The sequence below is a fragment of the Aquarana catesbeiana genome, linkage group LG06 (assembly GCF_042186555.1).
Source record: "Aquarana catesbeiana isolate 2022-GZ linkage group LG06, ASM4218655v1, whole genome shotgun sequence".
In the NCBI taxonomy this organism is placed as follows: Eukaryota; Metazoa; Chordata; class Amphibia; order Anura; family Ranidae; genus Aquarana; species Aquarana catesbeiana.
Window position 1 is genome coordinate 69,100,690 of NC_133329.1, and position 22,599 is coordinate 69,123,288.

At 41.6% G+C, this 22,599-nt stretch overlaps 1 protein-coding gene across 4 annotated transcripts in view; it reads left to right on the forward strand.

The window, feature by feature from the left end:
- Window positions 1-22,599, forward strand: part of LOC141148589 (natural cytotoxicity triggering receptor 3 ligand 1-like) — a 57,550-nt gene that overhangs the window by 18,942 nt on the left and 16,009 nt on the right. Inside the window, exon 1 of one of the 4 annotated variants that reach the window (XM_073636181.1) lies at window positions 7,671-7,814. The exons of the other annotated variants lie outside the window; for them this stretch is intronic. Within the exon in view, the coding sequence (XP_073492282.1) occupies window positions 7,766-7,814 (49 nt within the window). The 5' untranslated portion in view covers window positions 7,671-7,765. Of the gene's footprint in view, window positions 1-7,670; window positions 7,815-22,599 lie in introns of those variants that run through there. 4 annotated transcript variants of the gene reach the window in all.

Sequence of the window (22,599 nt, forward strand, 5' to 3'; positions counted from 1 at the left end):
GCTCTGTACCCTGATGTGGCCTGATGTAAGGTGCCCTGATGTGTTGTGCCCTGGGCCGGTCTGGATGAAGTCCAGGGCCACATTTTTGTCCCAGTCCAGCCCTGGGGGAGGGTAAGGGGGGGCGAGACCAGTACAAACCTCATTATCTCCCGCTGATTGGTCTAGAAATGCAGAATAAATGGCCGGAATAAAGTTGGTAACATATAATGTGAGGGGCCTCAACTCGCCCATAAAATGTGCGAACATAATGGACGAATTGAGATCCAACAAAGCAGAGGTGGTCTTTCTCCAGGAGATGCATCTATACCTGGGGAGAAACCAAAAAATAATTTCTAAGGACTACCCGCTTTGGATATATAGCGACTCCCCGACAAGGGGTGCAAAAGGGGTGGCAATTGGTTTTTCAAGGGAAATGCGCTTCCAGATAGAGGAGAGAATAATTGACCCTGAGGGCCGATATTTGTTTCTGAGGGGCAAACTAAATGGGAAAGAATATACTCTAGCCAATATATATTGCCCAAATACAAATCCAGGAAAATATGCAATTGGAGTGTTATCAAAATTAGAGGGTTTTAGGAGGGGGAGGGTTATTGTGGCAGGAGATTTTAACTTGTGTCTTGAGCCGGGTCGAGATAAGACGTCGCATGTTCGGGGGACTGGGGGTGTATGGTTGAACAATCTCAAGAGAAAACTTCATTCCTGCCAGCTAGTAGATGTGTGGAGGATGCATCATCAAAAGATAAGGGACTACACCTACTACTCCCCCGTACATGCGACGTATTCAAGGCTTGATTATTTTTTTGTAGATCATAGGTACTTAGAAGAGGTAGAAAATATTAATATAGGACCCACAACTTTTTCAGATCACGCCCCAGTGACACTACTAATAAAACAAAATATACAAAAACCCTTGTTAAATAATTGGAGATTAAACGAGGATCTCCTTCATGATAGGAAAATTGATAAATCAATAAAAGAAGAATTGGAATTTTACTTCAAAACAAATACCTCAAAGGAAACATCAGAATCAATCGTCTGGGAGGCCCATAAGGCGTACATTAGAGGGATTATAATAAAGGCGGGAGTGGAGAAAGAAAGAAGACAGGCAAAGAATTTTCGTGTGCTTCAGGAGGAAGTCAAAAAACTAGAACAGCAGCATAAGGAAACGGGGGAAGGAGGGATTCTGGGAAAGCTATATGGAGCTAGAGAGGCCTTGAGACAACAAATAGAACTAGAAAACCGAAAGAAGTATAATTTAGTTAAAAAAGAAAGATATGTCGCTGGTAACAGACCTGATCGACTCCTGGCAAGGGCATTAAGTAAAAAGAAAAATAATAAATACATTGATAAAATAAGGACTAAATCAGGTGAAATTAGATACAAAGATGTAGACATAGCAAAGACCTTTCAAGAATTTTATGGGGAATTTTATTCAATAAACAAAAAGAATACGAGCATAGAGAAAGAACAAAAACAAGAGAAAATTAAAAATCTAAAAGAAACGGGAATACCAAAAATAACCAAAGAGGAGAGAACATCCTTGGAGGTCCCCATTACAGAGTCCGAAGTAAGGAAGGCCATCAAGGAGACGCCAACAGGGAAGAGCCCAGGTCCAGATGGGCTGACAGCATTATACTACAAAAAATATCAAGACTACTTAGTACCAAAACTATGCGCTTATATGAATGAGATAGGAGAGAAAGAGGAAATGAGTAGAGATGCACTAGCAGCTAACATAGCGATTATACACAAGGAAGGAAAAGATGATACACTATGTTCTAGTTTTAGGCCCATATCCTTATTAAACTGCGACACAAAACTATTCGCAAAAATAATTGCGGGTAGAATAAAGCAAACAATTAAAAAGATCATCCACCCTGACCAAGTTGGGTTCATACCAGGCAGACAGGGAAGGGATAATAGTATCAAAACCCTTTTGATAACCCAGGAAATTAAAAAGAGTGGAGTCCCAGGGCTACTGCTGTCAATAGACGCGGAAAAAGCGTTCGACAGAGTAGAGTGGGACTTCATGACAGAGACACTCAAAGAAGTGGGTTATGGGGAAAAGATCTGTAGTTGGATAGGGGCGTTGTATACAAAACCATCAGCGAGAGTTAAAATTAATGGGACATTATCTGAGCCCTTTTATATGTATAATGGAACAAGACAGGGGTGTCCAATTTCTCCAATTCTTTTTCTGCTAGCACTAGAACCCCTCCTTATCAGTATTAGACAGAATCCGGACATTAGAGGAGTAAACATAGGTGGAACAGAGTACAAGCTCGCTGCCTTTGCGGATGATATTCTGCTCTATATAACACATCCAAGAATTTCCCTCCCGAAAGCCATGGCCACCCTTAAAGAATATGGGAAGTTGTCCAACTTTAAAGTAAATACCACCAAATCTGAAGTGTTAGACATAAACCCCAATAAGATGAGAGATTCCGCATACCAAAAACACTTTCCTTTTGAGTGGGGGAAAGAAGTATTACCGTATATACTTGAGTATAAGTCGAATTTTTCAGCACATTTTTTTGTGCTGAAAGTGCCCCCCTCGACTTATACTCAAGTCAAGCACTTTTCTGCAGCAAAAAATTTCATTTTCTGAACCGACTTTGGGGCCCCGTATCTCAGGGCCACTTGGTGCTAGGAACCCCAAATTTGGTGTGCAAACCCAATGGAACTGGTACCACAACATATCCAAAGCTGGGGTTCCTAGCACCAAGTGGCCCTGAGATACAGGGCCCCAAATCCAGTTCGGAAAATGTCATTCTCTGCTGCAGAAAAGTGCTTGACATTTTCTGAACCAAATTTTGTGGCCCCATATCTCAGGGTCACTTGGTGCTAGGAACCCCCAATTTGGTGTGCAAACCCAGTTGAACTGGTACCATAACATATCCAAAGCTAGGGTTCCTAGCACCAAGTGGCTCTGAGATACGGGGCCCCAAAACCGGTTCGGAAAATGTCATTCTCTGCTGCAGAAAAGTGCTTGACATTTTCTGAACTGATTTTTGGGGCCCTGTATCTCGGGGCCACTTGGTGCTAGAAACCCCAGCTTTGAAAATTTTATGATGCTAGTTCCACTGGGTTTGCACACCAAATTTGGGGTTCCTAGCACTAAGTGGCCCGAGATACGGGGCCCCAAATTCAGTCAATTGTGTCCATCTGCAGCAATGTCATTTCGGGACCCTTTGGGTTCAGAGACCCCAAATTTTGGCTGCAGCTAGGGGGCATCTAGGAACCCTTAACTACCGAGTTTGAAGTTTTGGGGGACCTATGGCTGCAAATGGGCACAGTGAGGCTGCAAATGGGCATTGTTGACTCTCTTTTCCACTTACAGTAGCTGTGCATTTCTCACCCTCGTCTTATACTCGGGTCAATAAGTTTTTCCCATTTTTTTGTGGTAAATTAGGGCCTCGACTTATACTCGGAACGACTTATACTCGAGTATATACGGTAAATTACCTAGGAGTTAAAATTACAACATCTATAGAAAAGCTATTTCAGCCGAATTTCATGGTAAAATCAGAATTAAATAGAATACAACAGGGACAATTGTCGTGGGTGGGAAGAATCAATATATTCAAAATGGTCTTATTACCAAAAATAACATATAAAATGCAAATGCTCCCAATCACACTTCCATCTGCATATCTCAAAAGATTACACTCAATGTTAATGGGGTTTATATGGAAAGGGAAAACACCACGTTTAAAATATACTCAATTAATAAACATTAAAAGTAAAGGGGGATGGGGAGCACCAGATATCCGTAAATACTATGAAGCCATTGCACTTGCGAGAGTGGTAGACTGGGTTAAAAAGAAAGAAAAACAATGGGTTGAAATTGAAAATAAAACTAGTAATTTAACACTGCACAAAATAATATGGAGTTCACCAAAATTAAGAAAATATAATATTGAAATACACAAAATCACTAGGCATGCACTCAGAACATGGGATGTAATACATAAAAGGGAACACTGGGAGTACAATTCACTGTTAATGTCACTAAAGGATGTGGAATACTTCCCACCGGGGAAGGAAGAGTGGTTTGGTAAATGGCTCCTAGATGAGAATATACAACTGAAGGACGTAATGGACCGGGGTAGAATATGCCCAATACAAGAGCTTAAGAATAGAAGAGATAAGATAATTTTTAACCCATGGCGTTATAGTCAATTAAAACATTTTGTTGAATCTTTACCTCATCCAATTAGAACAATAAAAAACCTACTTCCATTAGAGAAATTATGTATGGATAAAGACGAAAAAGGCGGTTTTTCCCGGATATATAAAATTCTGGTAGAGCTGAGGAGGTCAGATACCATGGCCTTTATAGGAAAATGGGAGAAGGAGTTAGGAAAAACACTATCAGAGACAGAAGTAGCTATGACATTGAAGAGACTCCTGGTCACATCTGTTAATAGTAAACTGTTAGAGCTAAATTTTAAATGCCTGACAAGAATGTATATGACGCCGGATAAGATGCATAAAATCAATGGGGGAAAATCCCAGCTTTGTTGGAGGGGATGTAATGAAATTGGGACGATGGCCCATATGTGGTGGGCGTGTCCCGAAATAGGAATCTTCTGGGAAGAGATTAAAAAATACATTAAAGAGATAACAAACGTTGATTTACTAAAAGATCCTAGAATTTTTCTATTTCATCTGAGCGATATGCCCACTAAAACCTATCTCAGAACACTTCTGCCACATTTCATAGACCCAGCTAAAAGTCTAATTGCTAAAAACTGGAAAAGAAAAGAAAGATCAACCATAAGGGAATGGATTAAAAAAAAAATGAGATTCAGGAACTAGAGTACTTAAGGTTCAGTGAAGGGATAAAAATGGAGGCCTACAAGATAAAGTGGGGACTGTGGGACAAATTTAAAAAATCCATAAGAGCGGTTGAGATGTGGACAACTTGAGTAAAAGAGAGGGTAGATGGGGTGGCCAGGGGGGGGAGGTAGATGGGAAACTAGAGAGGAAGAGTGGGGAGGGAGGAGGTACGGTCTCGGGAAGGGGGAGGAGGGGAGGGGGGAAGGGGGGGATAGCTAGGAAGAAATCAATGGTATACAGTTGAATCATAGGGGGGTTGGTTATTTGCTGTGTAATAAAATGACTTAATTAATGTAACAGATTTAAAGCCACAATGATATGATGATAAAAGGGAAGTATTTTTGAATGTTACCTATTTGAAAAATCTATTCCAATGGTTAATCTTCTCGCTGACGTGGCAAAAAAAAAAAAAAAAGCGGAGTTCCACATATGGAACTTTCGCTTTTCGGAACCCTCCCCCCCTCCGGTGTCACATTTGGTACCTTTCAGGGGGGAGGGGGGTCTAAGACAGGTATTTGCACTAGGGCTGAAACAACTAATCGATTAATCGACAACTAATCGATTATGAAATTAATCGATTACTATTTTTATAATCGATTAATCGGCCAGTAACATAATGGGGTTAAAAAAAACTAAAACAAGCCCTTTATAGTACAAAAAGAGCAAATAATCGCTACTGTAAATATTACTTTCACAGTTCTACAGTAAAAAAATGAACCCCTTACAGTAGTGATTATCTGCTTTTTTTGTACTATAAAGGGCTTATTTTAGTTTTTTTAACTCCATTATGTTACTAAACATCTTAGACCTGGTTCACATCTATGTGTTTTTTGGTGCTTTTTTGCAGAAGCGCACTACAGTTCATTTACATGGTTTCCCATTGGACACGTTCACATCTATGCTTTTTTCAGCCGCTGCGTATTTGGAAAGGGTCAGGGACTTTTTTTTAAACGCAAAAACGGTGCTTTTTTGGTTCAATATACTTCAATGGAGAAGCTGCAGAAAAGCATGTAATGTGTTTTTGCAGCAATTTGTGTTTTTTTAAAAACAAAAAATCTTTTTACATTCGCTGAATGAAAGAATGTTGTTTGAAATTTTCACTTGTTTTTAACATTCTGTTTTTAGAACGAAACCACATACTCTGTCTGAAAATTCCAAATTTTCCCGTCACTGTAGTTGAAAATGAACGTCGATTTGACCCCACTAACGATTAGAGAATCGGACGAACGTTCTTAAAATGAAAAATTTTTTTTGAAGGAAGACATTTGATCTCTGAGCCTGATATTTATCAGATTCACCCTTTAATAGTATGTACAGTATATCTCTTCTCTAACGGTTTATACAGTATGTCTCCTCTAATAGTATATACAGTATATCTCTTCTGTCTGTTATTCTCAGAGTGGATTAGATATTTTGCTCCCTAACCATATAGTTGGTTATTGATATTTACCACTGCATAGAGATATTTAAGAATAACTTGCCTTTTTTTAAAACTTTACATATTAACTAAATTATACATCACACTTTTTTTTTAAGGTTATTAACTGATTAATCGAAACAATAATCGGCCAACTAATCGATTATGAAAATAATCATTAGTTGCAGCCCTAATTTGCACCCACTTCCGGCATAGACTCCCATGGGAGTCTATGCCTCTTCCTGTCCCTCCGCGCTGTCTCCTGGGAAACACACAGCTCCCAGGAGATAGCGGGGACCATCCAGATTGCGCAGCGCGACTCGCGCATGCACAGTAGGGAACCGGGAAGTGAAGCTGCAACGCTTCACTTCCTGATTCCCTCACCTAGGATGGCGGCGGAAGCTGCCGAGAACCGAGCGGGTTCTCTGCGTCGCCTGCCGACATTGCTGGACCCTGGGACAGGTAAGTGGCCATTTATTAAAAGTCAGCAGCTGCAGTATTTGTAGCTGCTGGCTTTTAATATTTTTTTTTTTGCGGTGTGGGTGAACTCCCTCTTTAATCTTACCTTTACCATAACTTAAAATAAACACACAACACCTAAGGTGGGTTAAATGGCCAAACATGGCCTTTTATTAATAAAAACAACTTTTGTTAACAACACACTGTAATAACCCACCTAACTTCACTATTTCCAATGAAATGTATATATATATATTTTAAGATCCAAGGCGGTACCAATGTATCCATTACCTTCTTTATTTGTGTCAGAGGCACATCTAACTGAGTTGCCACCCCAGCCGCTATTTATAAAGACTCAGGGCCTAAACCCAGCTGACCTCAGCCACCCCAGGGTCCTTCAGCTACACGGTCACTAGCCAGTGAACCGTTCCCACTCGAGGATACCATACCTGATGGTTCCCCACCGCTTACCCAGAATGCACCACATTCTACCACCGCCAAGGATCCTAAAATGCCCCGCACCCCTTTATCCAACCCTGAACCAAATAACCCATTCCATGCTAACCGAGATTAAGGGCGGGAGGGAGGGATGCTCTTAACAGGTTTCTCAAGAACTGTTACAGCCCCACCCTTTTGTCATTATTTTATTAGCTACTAGCTCCCCCCCTTTGCACCAAATTCCGACCAATAATGACCACTTAGTTACAAACTATATGCCACACCTTTAACCCTTACCTTGCTGGCTTGCCTTAACACCCTGTCATGTCCTCCCTTCGCTAACTACGTTCCTCCTCAGCTACAGGCTTCTCTTTCCGTTTTTTTATCCTGACCTGCTTTATGACTGATGGTTTCAGAAGAATGAATTCCATGTCATCTGAATATACAAATTATACAACATACAACCTGTATGTCACTCTGTGGAAAGGTGACATTCATCAGACACCTTTGTACATCTCTAACCGAAAAGACTAGTAAATAATATCGAAAGTAAACACATCTGAACAACTTAAAGAAAACCAATAAATGGTATGAAACCCTCAGAACAACATGGGGTATGGACAGGCAGCCGTCCTCCTCTTGCTTCTCTATTATACAGGTCAGTTTGATTTCACAAATCTTTTGTTCATTCACTGAGAGGAGCATCATTGTTCTATTATAGGAGGTATTGAACAACGGACTTAAGCTGGCCATACATTATACAATTTTCTTGTTCAAATTCCTTTAGATTTACCTTAACTATGTAGTGTAAGGGTCTGCCTGATTGCATACAAATTCAAAGTGTTTATGTCTGACCTTATATTATATGGTTTTGGTAAATCCAAAGGAAATATTTTCAAGAAAATATTAATTATATATTAATGTATGGTCAGCCTTAGTTTAGTTGCATGATGTAGGGATCACTATCAGTATATACTGACACAGAAACAGACACTTAATTTCTTCATTATCAGAGCAGCTGAAGATCTATCTATCTATCTATCTATCTATCTATCTATCTATCTATCTATCTATCTATCTATCTATCTATCTATCTATCTATCTATCTATCTATCTATCTATCTATCTATCTCTATTTATCAGCTGAAGCTAAGGCTGGCCATACAAATTTCTTATTCAATTTCCTTTAGATTTACCTTCAACTATGTAGTACAAGGACCTCCTTGATTTCATACAGATTGAAAGGGTTTAGGTCTGACCTCATATTATATGGTTTTAGTAAATCTAAAGGAAAATTGTACAAGAAAGTTGTGTAATGTATGGCCAGCCTAAACCTTTCTTTCTTTCTTTCTTTCTTTCTTTCTTTCTTTCTTTCTTTCTTTCTTTCTTTCTTTCTTTCTTTCTTTGTGATAGATAGCCATGAATGATATCTGCCTATCTTATGCATGGTTGGGATTTGCTTGTGTCTAATGTGCCTCCCCCATCAGACAAGGGTGTTGTTCTCATTCCACGCCTTGTCTCCATGATCAAGCAGACCTGCATGTCTCTGGAACAGTTTCACTGTTGCTTGCCATACTATTTCTAGTAAGAAATTTCTACTTACCGTAGAGGTAAGATGGAGCAGAAGCGCGTTTCCCACGCATTACGTTTAGGGCAGCCCATTCGTTTCAATGGGCTGCCCTACAAGCGAGAAACACACCAAAGAAGTCCCTGAACCGTTTGCAAAATCGGGCCGCATGGTGCGCACATTAGGAGATGTGTGGGGAGTGCTGAACATCTGCTAAAGGCAACACGTTTGACTTTGCATGATTTCCCAACATGCAACAGTGTGAATGTAGCCTTCATCTACCTTGTTCTGGCCATTGTCTATCACCCTTTGCTTCTTCGTTTAGTGGAATTCAATCATGGCCACTTTTCTTACAGGTGAGACACCAGAGGATTTTATTGGCACACATGGATATAAATGTTCAGTATATATTCTGTAATATAACAATAAAAGAAACCGCGCTAAATAAAATTAGAAGGAAGTAAATGTACATCAAATTAATGAGTCCATCAAAAACATCAGAACAGTGTCAATTGTTATCCGGCAGGAGATCACCATAGGACACAAATCTTCATCCCCAGCAAGTGACATCACACTCAAAATCACAGCAGAAAATAGTGTTGGAGATAGGACAGTCCTTCACCTTCAAAACAACTGCCTCTTACCAGCTCCCTTGATCTCTGGTCAGGAGATCAAATACGCCTTTTGGCTTATAACCCAGCCACAGTCTCAGGATGGGATGGATGAAACACCAGATCAGGTCCTCCTATTTGTCTTAAATGACCCCCAAGCAGCTTATCCAATGGCCAGTCACATAAAAGAAAAAAGGGGCTCCCATATCCCTAAAGAGCCGACCGCCCGCTCTAAAAAACGGTACTGGGGTGATGCCTGCAGCTGCAATCATCACCCCGGTATAACCCCTGAAAGCCGAGGCTGCATATGTGCGTACGGTCGGCGCTAAGGGGATAAACATATTTATATTACCTTGATTGTGTGCTCACCTCAGTGACAGCCTCATATCCTTCAAAATCCAACCTTTGTAGGAGTCAATCACCTTTTTACGTGATCCCACTTTTGCTAATCTGTTCATATTATTTTTCTGTCAAAGCTTTTTAATGCCTGTAAATACTGCTTACCAATTATGTGTTTAGGTCATTGTATAAATAATTATATTACAGAATATATGCAAAATATAAGAAAAATACAGCGCTGTCAGAAAAAGTAATATGACATGCAATAATTGATCTGCTGTCTATACCATGAGTGGAATAAATAAGCTGCGGTTGCAAAATGTGAGATACCCACACTACAAAATACTATAACAATAAAAGAAACCGCGCTAAATAAAATTAGAAGGAAGTAAATGTACATCAAATTAATGAGTCCATCAAAAACATCAGAACAGTGTCAATTGTCATCCGGCAGGAGATCACCATAGGACACAAATCTTCATCCCCAGCAAGTGACATCACACTCAAAATCACCGCAGAAAATAGTGTTGGAGATAGGACAGTCCTTCACCTTCAAAACAACTGCCTCTTACCAGCTCCCTTGATCTCTGGTCAGGAGATCAAATACGCCTTTTGGCTTATAACCCAGCCACAGTCTCAGGTTGGGATGGATGAAACACCAGATCAGGTCCTCCTATTTGTCTTAAATGACCCCCAAGCAGCTTATCCAGTGGCCAGTCACATAAAAGAAAAAAGGGGCTCCCATAGTGTAAAAACGTATAAGATTTTTATTCATAAAAAGGTAATGCACTTACATGTATCCAAAATAGTTCAGGCAACATTGGGTATGCGAGCCGGCCGGCTCTCTCTATGCAAACGCCCGTAGCTTCCGGGACTGCCTGTCAGTGTTGTGGTGGCGTCAGCACGCCGCTCTCCCTACGTCGTTTCGTCAAACCTGACGTCGTCCTGGGGCACGGGTGGCGTGCTGATCACCACCAATTATATGCCAGTTAATTACAGAGGGGACCGCCCAGTCCTGAGGTCCGAGCAGTCGATGATGCGGATGCCGCCATATTGCAATGGGGCAGACGCCAGTGTGTTAACAGGGAAAGACCCAGGTATTACTGGATGTCCTCCCTTAACTAAAAAGTGTACCATGCTGATGTTCATTATATACCTAATATACAATACGAAAGACTGTGCATATCAGTTGTGTGTAAGACTATTACTGTTAATATATAATGTAACCCGCAAAGCGGAGTGGTGGCATCTAGTGGTCAAACTCTATATGACATGGCCTCAAACCTTTATATCCCATTTGTAGAGTCACCTAGATGCATCAAATAAAAATCTAAAAGCAAAACTAATAATATAATTAATTAAGTTTGTCTTTCACTAACCTCTCTCTGTGGAGAGAAAAGACAAGGAGGAAAAAAACAGAAAAAAATATTTAATTAAAAATTAAAAACATATATGTACATCCCCCCCCCCCCCCCAAATGCTGCAAGGGACTCAGGACTAGTTTACATATATTTGCCCTAGCTGTTATCAATGAAAGAGTTAACATCTGTATCTATAATAATATAATTAATTAAGTTTGTCTTTCACTAACCTCCCTCTGTGGAGGGAAAAGACAAGGAGGAAAAAACCAGAAAAAAATATTTAGGGAGAGAAATTTTGTATTAAAGTTTGGCTAAACCTAGGTTAAATAGACCATCCAGTGTCCAGCAACAGGCATGATAAGAGCCCGTCTGGGTGGTTATACTAAGCCAAAAATAGGCACAAGCATATCAAATCACTATGGCCCATGTATTAACTGGGTGAATCTTCCTATTAAAGAATATTCTATGTTAATTAATACACTGTAGGACAATCCAAAAAATTATGTACTGTAAACATGTGACTTAGAATTAAAAATTAAAAACATATATGTACATCCCACACCCCCCCCCCCCCCCCCAAATGCTGCAAGGGACTCAGGACTAGTTTACATATATTTGCCCTAGCTGTTATCAATGAAAGAGTTGACATCTGTATCTATATTAAGGCCATAAGGGGTGTAACAGCGTACCCTATGGATCCACGCCATCTCCATCTTAGATAGTTCCCTAACTAAGGATCCGCCTCTCCAGTGGGCATTATACTTGTCTATAGCTAGAAAAATTGTATTGGCTGGGTCCCGGTTATGGACCCTATCATAGTGTTTGGAGACAGAATGGAATTTGAAACCTGTTTTGATGTTAGTTATGTGTTCCCCTAAACGCACCTGCATAGCCCGTTTGGTTCGGCCTATGTATTGGAGACCACATGGGCATTGGAGCAGGTATACAACCCCAGTGGAGCTGCATGTAATAAATGGTTCTATTTTGTGCTCTCTGGAGGTACTAGTTGAGACAAATGATAATGTCTTTTTGGTTTTAATCCGATTAAGTGTGCAGATTTGGCATCTGCGGCATTGGTGATAACCTGAGAGACCTTGAAAGAAAGACAATCTCTTGCCAGGGGGGTCCACTACATTGGGGGCAATAATACTCCTCAACGAGGGGGCCCCTCTGAATATCACCTGAGGTTTCTTGGGCAAAAAAGTGTTAATCAGTGCGTCATTACCCAACAGATGCCAATGTTTACTGATAATTTTTTTAATTTGGTAATGTTGGGTTGAATAAGCTGTGATGAAAGGGATGACAGGACCCTCTTTCTTTTTCGTAGGGGCCATATCCAAAAGTTCAGATCTGTCACGCCTTTCCACTTCTTCTATGATGGTCTCTAGTGGATCTCTATCATAGCCCTTCTCTAAAAACCTCTTTTTTAGAATGTTTGCCTGGACTCTATAGTCCTCCACGTTTGAGCAGTTGTGTCTCATCCTGATGAACTGACTCCTAGGTACCGACTGAAGCCAGCTGTCCTTACGGCAACTGTCGAGGGGTATGAATGCATTTCGATCTGTCTGTTTAAAAAAAGTGATCGTTTTAAAAGAGTCTATTTCCTTATAGATGGTTAAATCTAGAAAGTTGATCTTTTCTTGACTGGCTTCGTGGACAAACCTGATACCCCTCTCATTATTGTTAACTTGAGAGAAAAAGTCTTCTAGTTCAGGGATAGACCCTTCCCAGAGGAGGAGGACGTCATCTATATACCTGGCCCAAAAGACCAGGTGTGGACTACGGTCCTTATAGATGACGTCCTCCTCCCACTTGGCCATGAAAAGATTAGCCAAGATAGGGGCGTACTTGGCGCCCATAGCAACACCTCGTTGCTGTCGATAATAACAATGGTTGTACCAGAAATAATTGTGATTTGCCGCAAAATCCAATAGCTCCATGATATAATCCTGCTGTCTTAATGGGATTTTGGAAAGAGTATTCAAAAAATATTTTACTGCTGCAAATCCTAAGTGATGTGGAATTATAGTGTATAATGAAGTCACATCAGCTGTTACCAACCATGTTCGACTATTGGGTTTCAACTGAGACAACAAATTTATCACATGCTTCGTATCTTTTATGTAGGAAGGCATTTGTTGTACTAGGGGTTGCAGAAAAAAGTCTATGTACTTGCCCACCCGGGACGTAACCGAATCAATGCCACTGACTATAGGTCGTCCCGGGGGGCAATTCAAAGTCAAAAAGGAGAATCGGAACTGGAAGAATGGTTCCGTTACTTCAATGAGGCAGGGGTTAACTTCCTAAGATTTTTGGTAGCCAGAAAAAAGAGCAAATTAACTAGACTGGACGGTGAGATAAAAGCCCTATAAAGAAGCGGAGGAATATAAAGAAAGAACCAGTAACTTATTAAAAACATTAGATAAGGAAGAAAGGGAGCAAAAATTCAAAAAAAGAAAGAAATACAATAGAGACTATGGGGATTATCAAGCTAACAGTGTGTTTGCCTGGCAGAGGAAACTGGCTATGGAAGCAAGTGGCGGACAGGAACCTTCTATGGAGGTCACTGTGCAGGGGGGTGATGTTCCATCACAACCCCCAGTTCAGAACCAGCACTCTCCATCTAGGAATGGTTCTCAGAGAACCCTCAAGAAACCCCATGTAAATAACAAACAGTCTAAAAGGGGGAGACGAGTATCCTACCAATCACCTCAGAGATCATCAGTTCCCAATAGGGGAGGCCAGCACACACGAAAGGCTGGGGGGGTATCAACAATATAATCAGAATGTGAATCGCGAATGAAGGCAGTCCCAACAATATAATCAAAATCAGCATCAGAATCATAGGACTACTCCATATTCTGATATTAGTCGTGATCAACCAAGGTATAATGAATATGGTTATGATACACAACCCAGTCAACATCATTATGGTGACAATCCCCAGCACTATAACATGGAGGGGGACGAGGATGAAGTGGACTATGGGGTAGATACACGTAACCGTTTTTATCCTTTAAGGGATAGAGCAGGCCCTACACAATATGATAGAGGGGACCACCCCAATTATGAACAGGGATATTATAGATCAGTAAGGGACCGGCCTGCCAGTACTTATGGCAGGAATCAGGAATCACATCCTTGGGGTTTTCCCAGACCCAATCAGGGAATAAAAAGGCCGGTAGAAAACAAAGAGGAACCAGAGGGGGGAGGAGAGCAAGATCCAAAAAAGATAAGAATGTAAGGGCTGATGGGATCTTCAATCTTAGCACTCAGGTTTTAACCCAATCGGAATTGGCGCTATTAAATAAAGGTTTGAAATTTGCACCCCCAAAAAAGCTAAATAAATTTCAAACATATATGGACGTCCACAAATATGTCCGAAGGATTAATATTAAAAGATATTTTGCCAATTGTTTAGAAGGATCTAGGCTACCTGTCCAACAGGAGTATCAACACACTGGATTAGCCAATGCTTCCACTTTTAACTCTCCTGGCACCTTCATTGAGGGTTTTTAGGGACGTGGTCCTTAGAGACCTAGATTCTCTCAAAGTGGCCAATCATAGGATGACTAGCACATTGAAGGAAGGATTGGATTCCCTTTGTAATAATAAGGGGATTGTAATCCGACCCGCTGATAAAGGTGGGGGGATAGTAATTCTCGATAGGAAAGATTACTTATGGGAAATGTCCAATATCGTGGGAGATCAGGATACGTATACCCCCTTACCTGGGAATCCGGTGATTAAATATAAGAGTGATTTGGATAAATTAGTCACTAAGGGATATCGAGAAGGGATACTCAATGGCAAAGAAAAAACCTTTTTGGTCCCTAGGGCTCCAAGAGTTCCAATTCTGTATTGTTTGCCTAAAGTCCATAAAAGTTTGACTTGCCCCCCGGGATGACCTATAGTCAGTGGCATTGATTTGGTTACGTCCCGGGTGGGCAAGTACATAGACTTTTTTCTGCAACCCCTAGTACAACAAATGCCTTCCTACATAAAAGATACGAAGCATGTGATAAATTTGTTGTCTCAGTTGAAACCCAATAGTCGAACATGGTTGGTGACAGCTGATGTGACTTCATTATACACTATAATTCCACATCACTTAGGATTTGTAGCCGTAAAATATTTTTTGAATACTCTTTCCAAAATCCCATTAAGACAGCAGGATTATATCATGGAGCTATTGGATTTTGCGGCAAATCACAATTATTTCTGGTACAACCATTGCTATTATCGACAGCAACGAGGTGTTGCTATGGGCGCCAAGTACGCCCCTAGCTTGGCTAATCTTTTCATGTCCAAGTGGGAGGAGGACGTCATCTATAAGGACCGTTGTCCACACCTGGTCTTTTGGGCCAGGTATATAGATGACATCCTCCTCCTCTGGGAAGGGTCTATCCCTGAACTAGAAGACTTTTTCTCTCAAGTTAACAATAATGAGAGGGGTATCAGGTTTGTCCACGAAGCCAGTCAAGAAAAGATCAACTTTCTAGATTTAACCATCTATAAGGAAATAGACTCTTTTAAAACGATCACTTTTTTTGAACAGACAGATCGAAATGCATTCATACCCCTCGACAGTTGCCATAAGGACAGCTGGCTTCAGTTGGTACCTAGGAGTCAGTTCATCAGGATGAGACGCAACTGCTCAAACGTGGAGGACTATAGAGTTCAGGCAAACATTCTAAAAAAGAGGTTTTTAGAGAAGGGCTATGATAGAGATCCACTAGAGACCATCATAGAAGAAGTGGAAAGGCGTGACAGATCTGAACTTTTGGATATGGCCCCTACGAAAAAGAAAGAGGGTCCTGTCATCCCTTTCATCACAGCTTATTCAACCCAACATTACCAAATTAAAAAAATTATCAGTAAACATTGGCATCTGTTGGGTAATGACACACTGATTAACACTTTTTTGTCCAAGAAACCTCAAGTGATATTCAGAGGGGCCCCCTCGTTGAGGAGTATTATTGCCCCCAATGTAGTGGACCCCCCTGGCAAGAGATTGTCTTTCTTTCAAGGTCTCTCAGGTTATCACCAATGCCGCAGATGCCAAATCTGCACACTTAATCGGATTAAAACCAAAAAGACATTATCATTTGTCTCAACTAGTACCTCCAGAGAGCACAAAATAGAACCATTTATTACATGCAGCTCCACTGGGGTTGTATACCTGCTCCAATGCCTATGTGGTCTCCAATACATAGGCCGAACCAAACGGGCTATGCAGGTGCATTTAGGGGAACACATAACTAACATCAAAACAGGTTTCAAATTCCATTCTGTCTCCAAACACTATGATAGGGTCCATAACCGGGACCCAGCCAATACAATTTTTCTAGCTATAGACAAGTATAATGCCCACTGGAAAGGCGGATCCTTAGTTAGGGAACTATCTAAGAAGGAGATGTTGTGGATCCATAGGGTACGCTGTTACACCCCTTATGGCCTTAATATAGATACAGATGTCAACTCTTTCATTGATAACAGCTAGGGCAAATATATGTAAACTAGTCCTGAGTCCCTTGCAGCATTTGGGGGGGGGGGGGGGGGGTGGGATGTACATATATGTTTTTAATTTTTAATTCTAAGTCACATGTTTACAGTACATAATTTTTTGGATTGTCCTACAGTGTATTAATTAACATAGAATATTCTTTAATAGGAAGATTCACCCAGTTAATACATGGGCCATAGTGATTTGATATGCTTGTGCCTATTTTTGGCTTAGTATAACCACCCAGACGGGCTCTTATCATGCCTGTTGCTGGACACTGGATGGTCTATTTAACCTAGGTTTAGCCAAACTTTAATACAAAATTTCTCTCCCTAAATATTTTTTTCTGTTTTTTTCCTCCTTGTCTTTTCTCTCCACAGAGGGAGGTTAGTGAAAGACAAACTTAATTAATTATATTAATAGTTTTGCTTTTAGATTTTTATTTGATGCATCTAGGTGACTCTACAAATGGGATATAAAGGTTTGAGGCCATGGCATATAGAGTTTGACCACTAGATGCCACCACTCCGCTTTGCGGGTTACACTTATATATTATTAACAGTAATAGTCTTACACACAACTGATATGCACAATCTTTCGTATTGTATATTAGGTATATAATGAACATCAGCATGGTACACTTTTTAGTTAAGGGAGGACATCCAGTAATACCTGGGTCTTTCCCTGTTAACACACTGGCATCTGCCCCATTGCAATATGGCGGCATCCGCATCATCGACTGCTCGAACCTCAGGACTGGGCGGTCCCCTCTGTAATTAACTGGCATATAATTGGTGGTGATCAGCACGCCGCCCGTGCCCCAGGACAACATCAGGTTTGACGAAACGACGTAGGGAGAGCGGCGTGCTGACGCCACCACAACACTAACACGCAGTCCCGGAAGCTACGGGGGGTTTGCATAGAGAGAGCCGGCCGGCTCGCATACCCAATGTTGCCTGAACTATTTTGGATACATGTAAGTGCATTACCTTTTTATGAATAAAAATCTTATACGTTTTTACACTATGGGAGCCCCTTTTTTCTTTTATGTGACTGGCCATTGGATAAGCTGCTTGGGGGTCATTTAAGACAAATAGGAGGACCTGATCTGGTGTTTCATCCATCCCATCCTGAGACTGTGGCTGGGTTATAAGCCAAAAGGCGTATTTGATCTCCTGACCAGAGATCAAGGGAGCTGGTAAGAGGCAGTTGTTTTGAAGGTGAAGGACTGTCCTATCTCCAACACTATTTTCTGCGGTGATTTTGAGTGTGATGTCACTTGCTGGGGATGAAGATTTGTGTCCTATGGTGATCTCCTGCCGGATGACAATTGACACTGTTCTGATGTTTTTGATGGACTCATTAATTTGATGTACATTTACTTCCTTCTAATTTTATTTAGCGCGGTTTCTTTTATTGTTATAGTGTTTTGTAGTGTGGGTATCTCACATTTTGCAACCGCAGCTTATTTATTCCACTCATGGTATAGACAGCAGATCAATTATTGCATGTCATATTACTTTTTCTGACAGCGCTGTATTTTTCTTATATTTTGCATATATTCTGTAATATAATTATTTATACAATGACCTAAACACATAATTGGTAAGCAGTATTTACAGGCATTAAAAAGCTTTGACAGAAAAATAATATGAACAGATTAGCAAAAGTGGGATCACGTAAAAAGGTGATTGACTCCTACAAAGGTTGGATTTTGAAGGATATGAGGCTGTCACTGAGGTGAGCACACAATCAAGGTAATATAAACATGTTTATCCCCTTAGCGCCGACCGTACGCACATATGCAGCCTCGGCTTTCAGGGGTTATACCAGGGTGATGCTTGCAGCTGCAGGCATCACCCCAGTACCGTTTTTTAGAGCGGGCGGTCGGCTCTTTAGGGATAACAACCGTTGCGGCTAAAAGCCGTAAGGTTGTTATGCCACAGGAACGGGAGGGGACATTCCCCCTCCCGCTGCCTTCCGAAGCTGTTCCCGGGCCTCTCAACCCACCGGGAGACCCGATCCACGATCCAGCACTTCCACCAGCTAGAGAGACTGAATCAAAGCCAGAAATGGCTTAGTTCCAGTCTCCTATGTGAAAACACGGAAGTGACGTCACAACGTCACTTCCAGTTTACTCGGCTGCCAATGGCGCCAAATTAAAAAAAAACGACAGTATTCAGAATCGTCGTTTTTGGTGATCTAAATACTTTGAAGTGCAAAGGAGGGATTTGGGGTCTTTTAGACCCCTGATCCCTTCATAAAGAGTACCTGTCACCACCTATTACTGTCACAAGGGATGTTTACAGTCCTTGTGACAGCTATAAAAGTGATCAGAATTTTTTTTTTTTTACAGAGATAGTGTAAAAAAAATTAAAGAAATAAAATAAATAAGAAAAAAAAAATAAAAACATTTAAACGCTCCCGTCCCCGCGAGTTCACGCAGCAAAGTGCATGAGTAAGTCACGCCCGCATATGTAAACGGTGTTCAAATCACACATGTGAGGTATACCTGCAATCAACAGAACCAGATCTCCTCTGTATTTCTAACCTGGCAACCGCTAAAAAAATTTAAAGCGTCGCCTATGGAGATTTTTAGGTACCGTAGTTTGTCACCATTCCACGAGTGTGCGCAATTTCAAAGCATGACATGTTAGGTATCTATTTACTCGACATAACATCATCTTTTACATTATTCAAAACAGTTGGGCTAACTTTTCTGTTTATTTTTTTTTTAATTCATGAAATAATTTTTTACCCCAAAATTTGCGTTTGAAAGACTGCTGCGTCCTTGGGTTGTAATGCCGCGATCATCTTGTGTCAGCGGGGAGCTGAAGCCTCGCGGGATCACAGAAGGACGCCAGCTGGATTGCTCAGTGTAGAAGTGATCCTGAGCTGTCACACTGGGGAGCCGCCCACCGCTCTGATAGCCAATCAGTATTCACTGATTGGCTATCAGAGCGGTGGGCGGCTCCTCAGGCCCGCTGTAAGCCCCCCACCTACAGAGCACTATGTGAGTGCATAACACTTTGTTACAAACCTTGTTTTTACAATAAAATCTTTTTATGCTGCACATGTACTGCCCTGGCACTTCTTCCTCTTTTTTCTGCTTCCTAAATCTTAAACAATAGCACAAAGCTAGAGTTGATACTTGTTTCCAGCTAGAATAAATTGAGTTAATTGGCACAGAGTAGTCCAACGCGCTTCGCAGAGTGGTGTCTCTGCTTCTTCAGGGAAACTCAGTATATGTCAGCTCTGATATCCACGTATATCCGGCGGTGGACATTGTTTGCAAAGCTGTGTGCAGTGCTTTGCTGAGCTGATCTGTTAGCATTCTGGGCATATAAACTGCTTCCTCCTGAATCCACCTGTGTGGGATCCAGTGTCTGCCAGTCCTGGTCCTGGGTACTGACGCCATGGACTACTTGGCCAGCTTGCAGTCTCGGTCCTTTGCATCCATAGAAACATACACACTTATATTTTGATGAAGTTGACATATACTGAGTTTCCTTGAAGAAGCGGAGACACCACTCTGCGAAACACGTTGGACTTCTCTGTTTCAATGAACTCAATATATTCTTGCTGGAAACAAGTATCAATATCAACTCTAGCTTTGTGCTAATGTTTACACTTTGTGATATGATTGTATCTATCTTTATGGAATTTTAATAATGTTTGTACAATATTACCTTGATTGTGAGCTCACCTCAGTGACAGCCTCATATCCTTCAAAGTCCTATCTTTTTAGGAGTCAATCACCTTTTTAGGTGTTCTTGCTATTTAAGGATGTGGATGTGATGGCTGGCCCTAGAACTGGTAAACTACAATTTAAATTTAGCAAAAGTGGGATGTCATACTACAGATAAAACACAAGTCAGGTTCAGGGTCATGAAACATTCACACGTTCCTGTTGTAGTTACCCCAGTGATGGAGAAAATTAATTTCTCCTTTAATTGTGGCTCATTAATGTATAAGAAAGCCTCCAAATCCTGGTTAAGGGACCATATAAGGACATAAGTATGGTTTTACCTTAAAGTGATTGTAAAGTCTGTTTTTTTTCTTTAAAAAAATAACAAACATGTTATACCTCTGTAGCACCCTCTACCTTAGGTAGGTGCTAGAGTGAGGATTTTTGTAGGAAAGCTGCCAGAGCAGGTCAGTTTGGGCAGGCCTATGCTTCAGGCTAGGCCTGTTTGTTTTGATCTGTGGGCAGAGAGTGGTTAGTGTAGTAGCAGGTGTGACCACCTGCTTTAGTTCTGGGGCGCCTCCCCTGCTTCCAGGGAGAATGATCTGGAAGAGGGGCAGGGCACAGGACTGGAGTGGCAGGGAGCTCATATGAGGAGCCCTGATCAATCCCCAATTGGAATTGGCATGAGGCAGGCCTCCCATATAAGCTCAGGTCCAGCCCACTGGGGGAGGGTTGTCGGCTGGGAGATGTGGAAAATGGAGTACTAGGCAGTAGCAGGGTCCCCATCCCCATCTGGGGGGGTGCGAGGCCTAGTGGAGAGCTGGGAGGGAGCTTCATCTTTACACGGTCATGCGTGAAGTATCCTGGAACAGAGGGGCTGGAGAAGCTGCCGGAACATATGTACAGTTAGAGTTCTCCATCATGGACTCGGGACAGGAGAAGGTCGGTGAGTGGACCAAATTGGATTGCTGGATGAGGCATGCCAGGGGAGCTGGGTGCAAGGCCAGTGGAGAGACTGTGGGGAAAGTGTCAACTCAATGCGGACTGAGGACGCAGAATTTGCTAACTGGACTAGCTGGAAGTCCACCAATCTACATGTGCTACTAAATTACTAGGCCACCGGGGAGAGGTACTGCAGACCTCTGGCCTAGTAACAACAACTATTACAGCCAGCCACTGAGACTGTTCAGAGCGGCCTCTTTTGCTCATAGAGGATGATGTGACAGGCAAGATAATGATCTACAGTAAAGTTTGTGCAGGAGGATAGAAGTCCTGGGAGCAACAGTCTGCAGGAGGTACGCAGAGGAGGGGAAATAGTCTGCATGGTGATGCAGGGGAAGAGACTGTAGATATTATATGTGCATCAGTACTTTAAGGCTCAACCAAATTTCAAGTTCTTTAACCACTAGCTGCCCGCCCACTGTCATATGACTGCGGGACGAGGCAGCTCTTGTTCTGGGCGGACGTCATATGACGTGATCGCCCTCCCGAGCCACTAGGGGGCGCATGCCCGCCGCGTCGCTCGGGACCCGATGCTCGGGCCCGGCGGCTGCGATGTCCGCACCCACAATTGCCGGGTAACAGAGCAGGACCGTGGATCTGTGTGTGTAAACACACAGATCCACGTCCTGTCAGAGGAGAGGAGACCGATGGTGTGTCCCTTGTACATAGGGACACCGATCGGTCACCTCCCCCCAGTCAGTCCCCTCCCCCCACAGTTAGAATCACCTCCCTAGTACACACATTTAACCCCTCGATCACCCCCTAGTGTTAACCCCTTCCCTGTCAGTCACATTTACACAGTAATCAATGCATTTTTATAGCACGGATTGCTGTATAAATGTGAATGGTCCCAAAAATGTGTCAAAAGTGTCCGATATGTCCGCCGCAATATCTCAGTCACAATAAAAATCGCAGATCGCCGCCATGACTAGTAAAAAAAAAATAATAAATAAAAATGCTATAAATCTATCCCCTATTTTGTAGATGTTATAACTTTTGCGCAAACCAATCAATATACGCTTATTGTGATTTTTTTTTACCAAAAATATGTAGAAGAATACATATCGGCCTAAACTGAGGAAACAATTTGTTTAAAAACAAAAAAAAAATTGGATATTTATTATAGCAAAAAGTAAAAAATATTGTGTTTTTTCAAACTTGTCCCTCTTCTTTTGTTTATAGGGCAATAAATAAAAACCGCAGAGGTGATCAAATACCACCAAAAGAAAGCTCTATTTGTGGGGAAAAAATGATAAAAATTTCATTAGGGTGCAGTGTTGCATGACCGTGCAATTGTCATTCAAAGTGCGACAGCGCTGAAAACTGAAAAATGGCTTGGGCAGGAAGGGGGTGAAAGTGCCCAGTATTG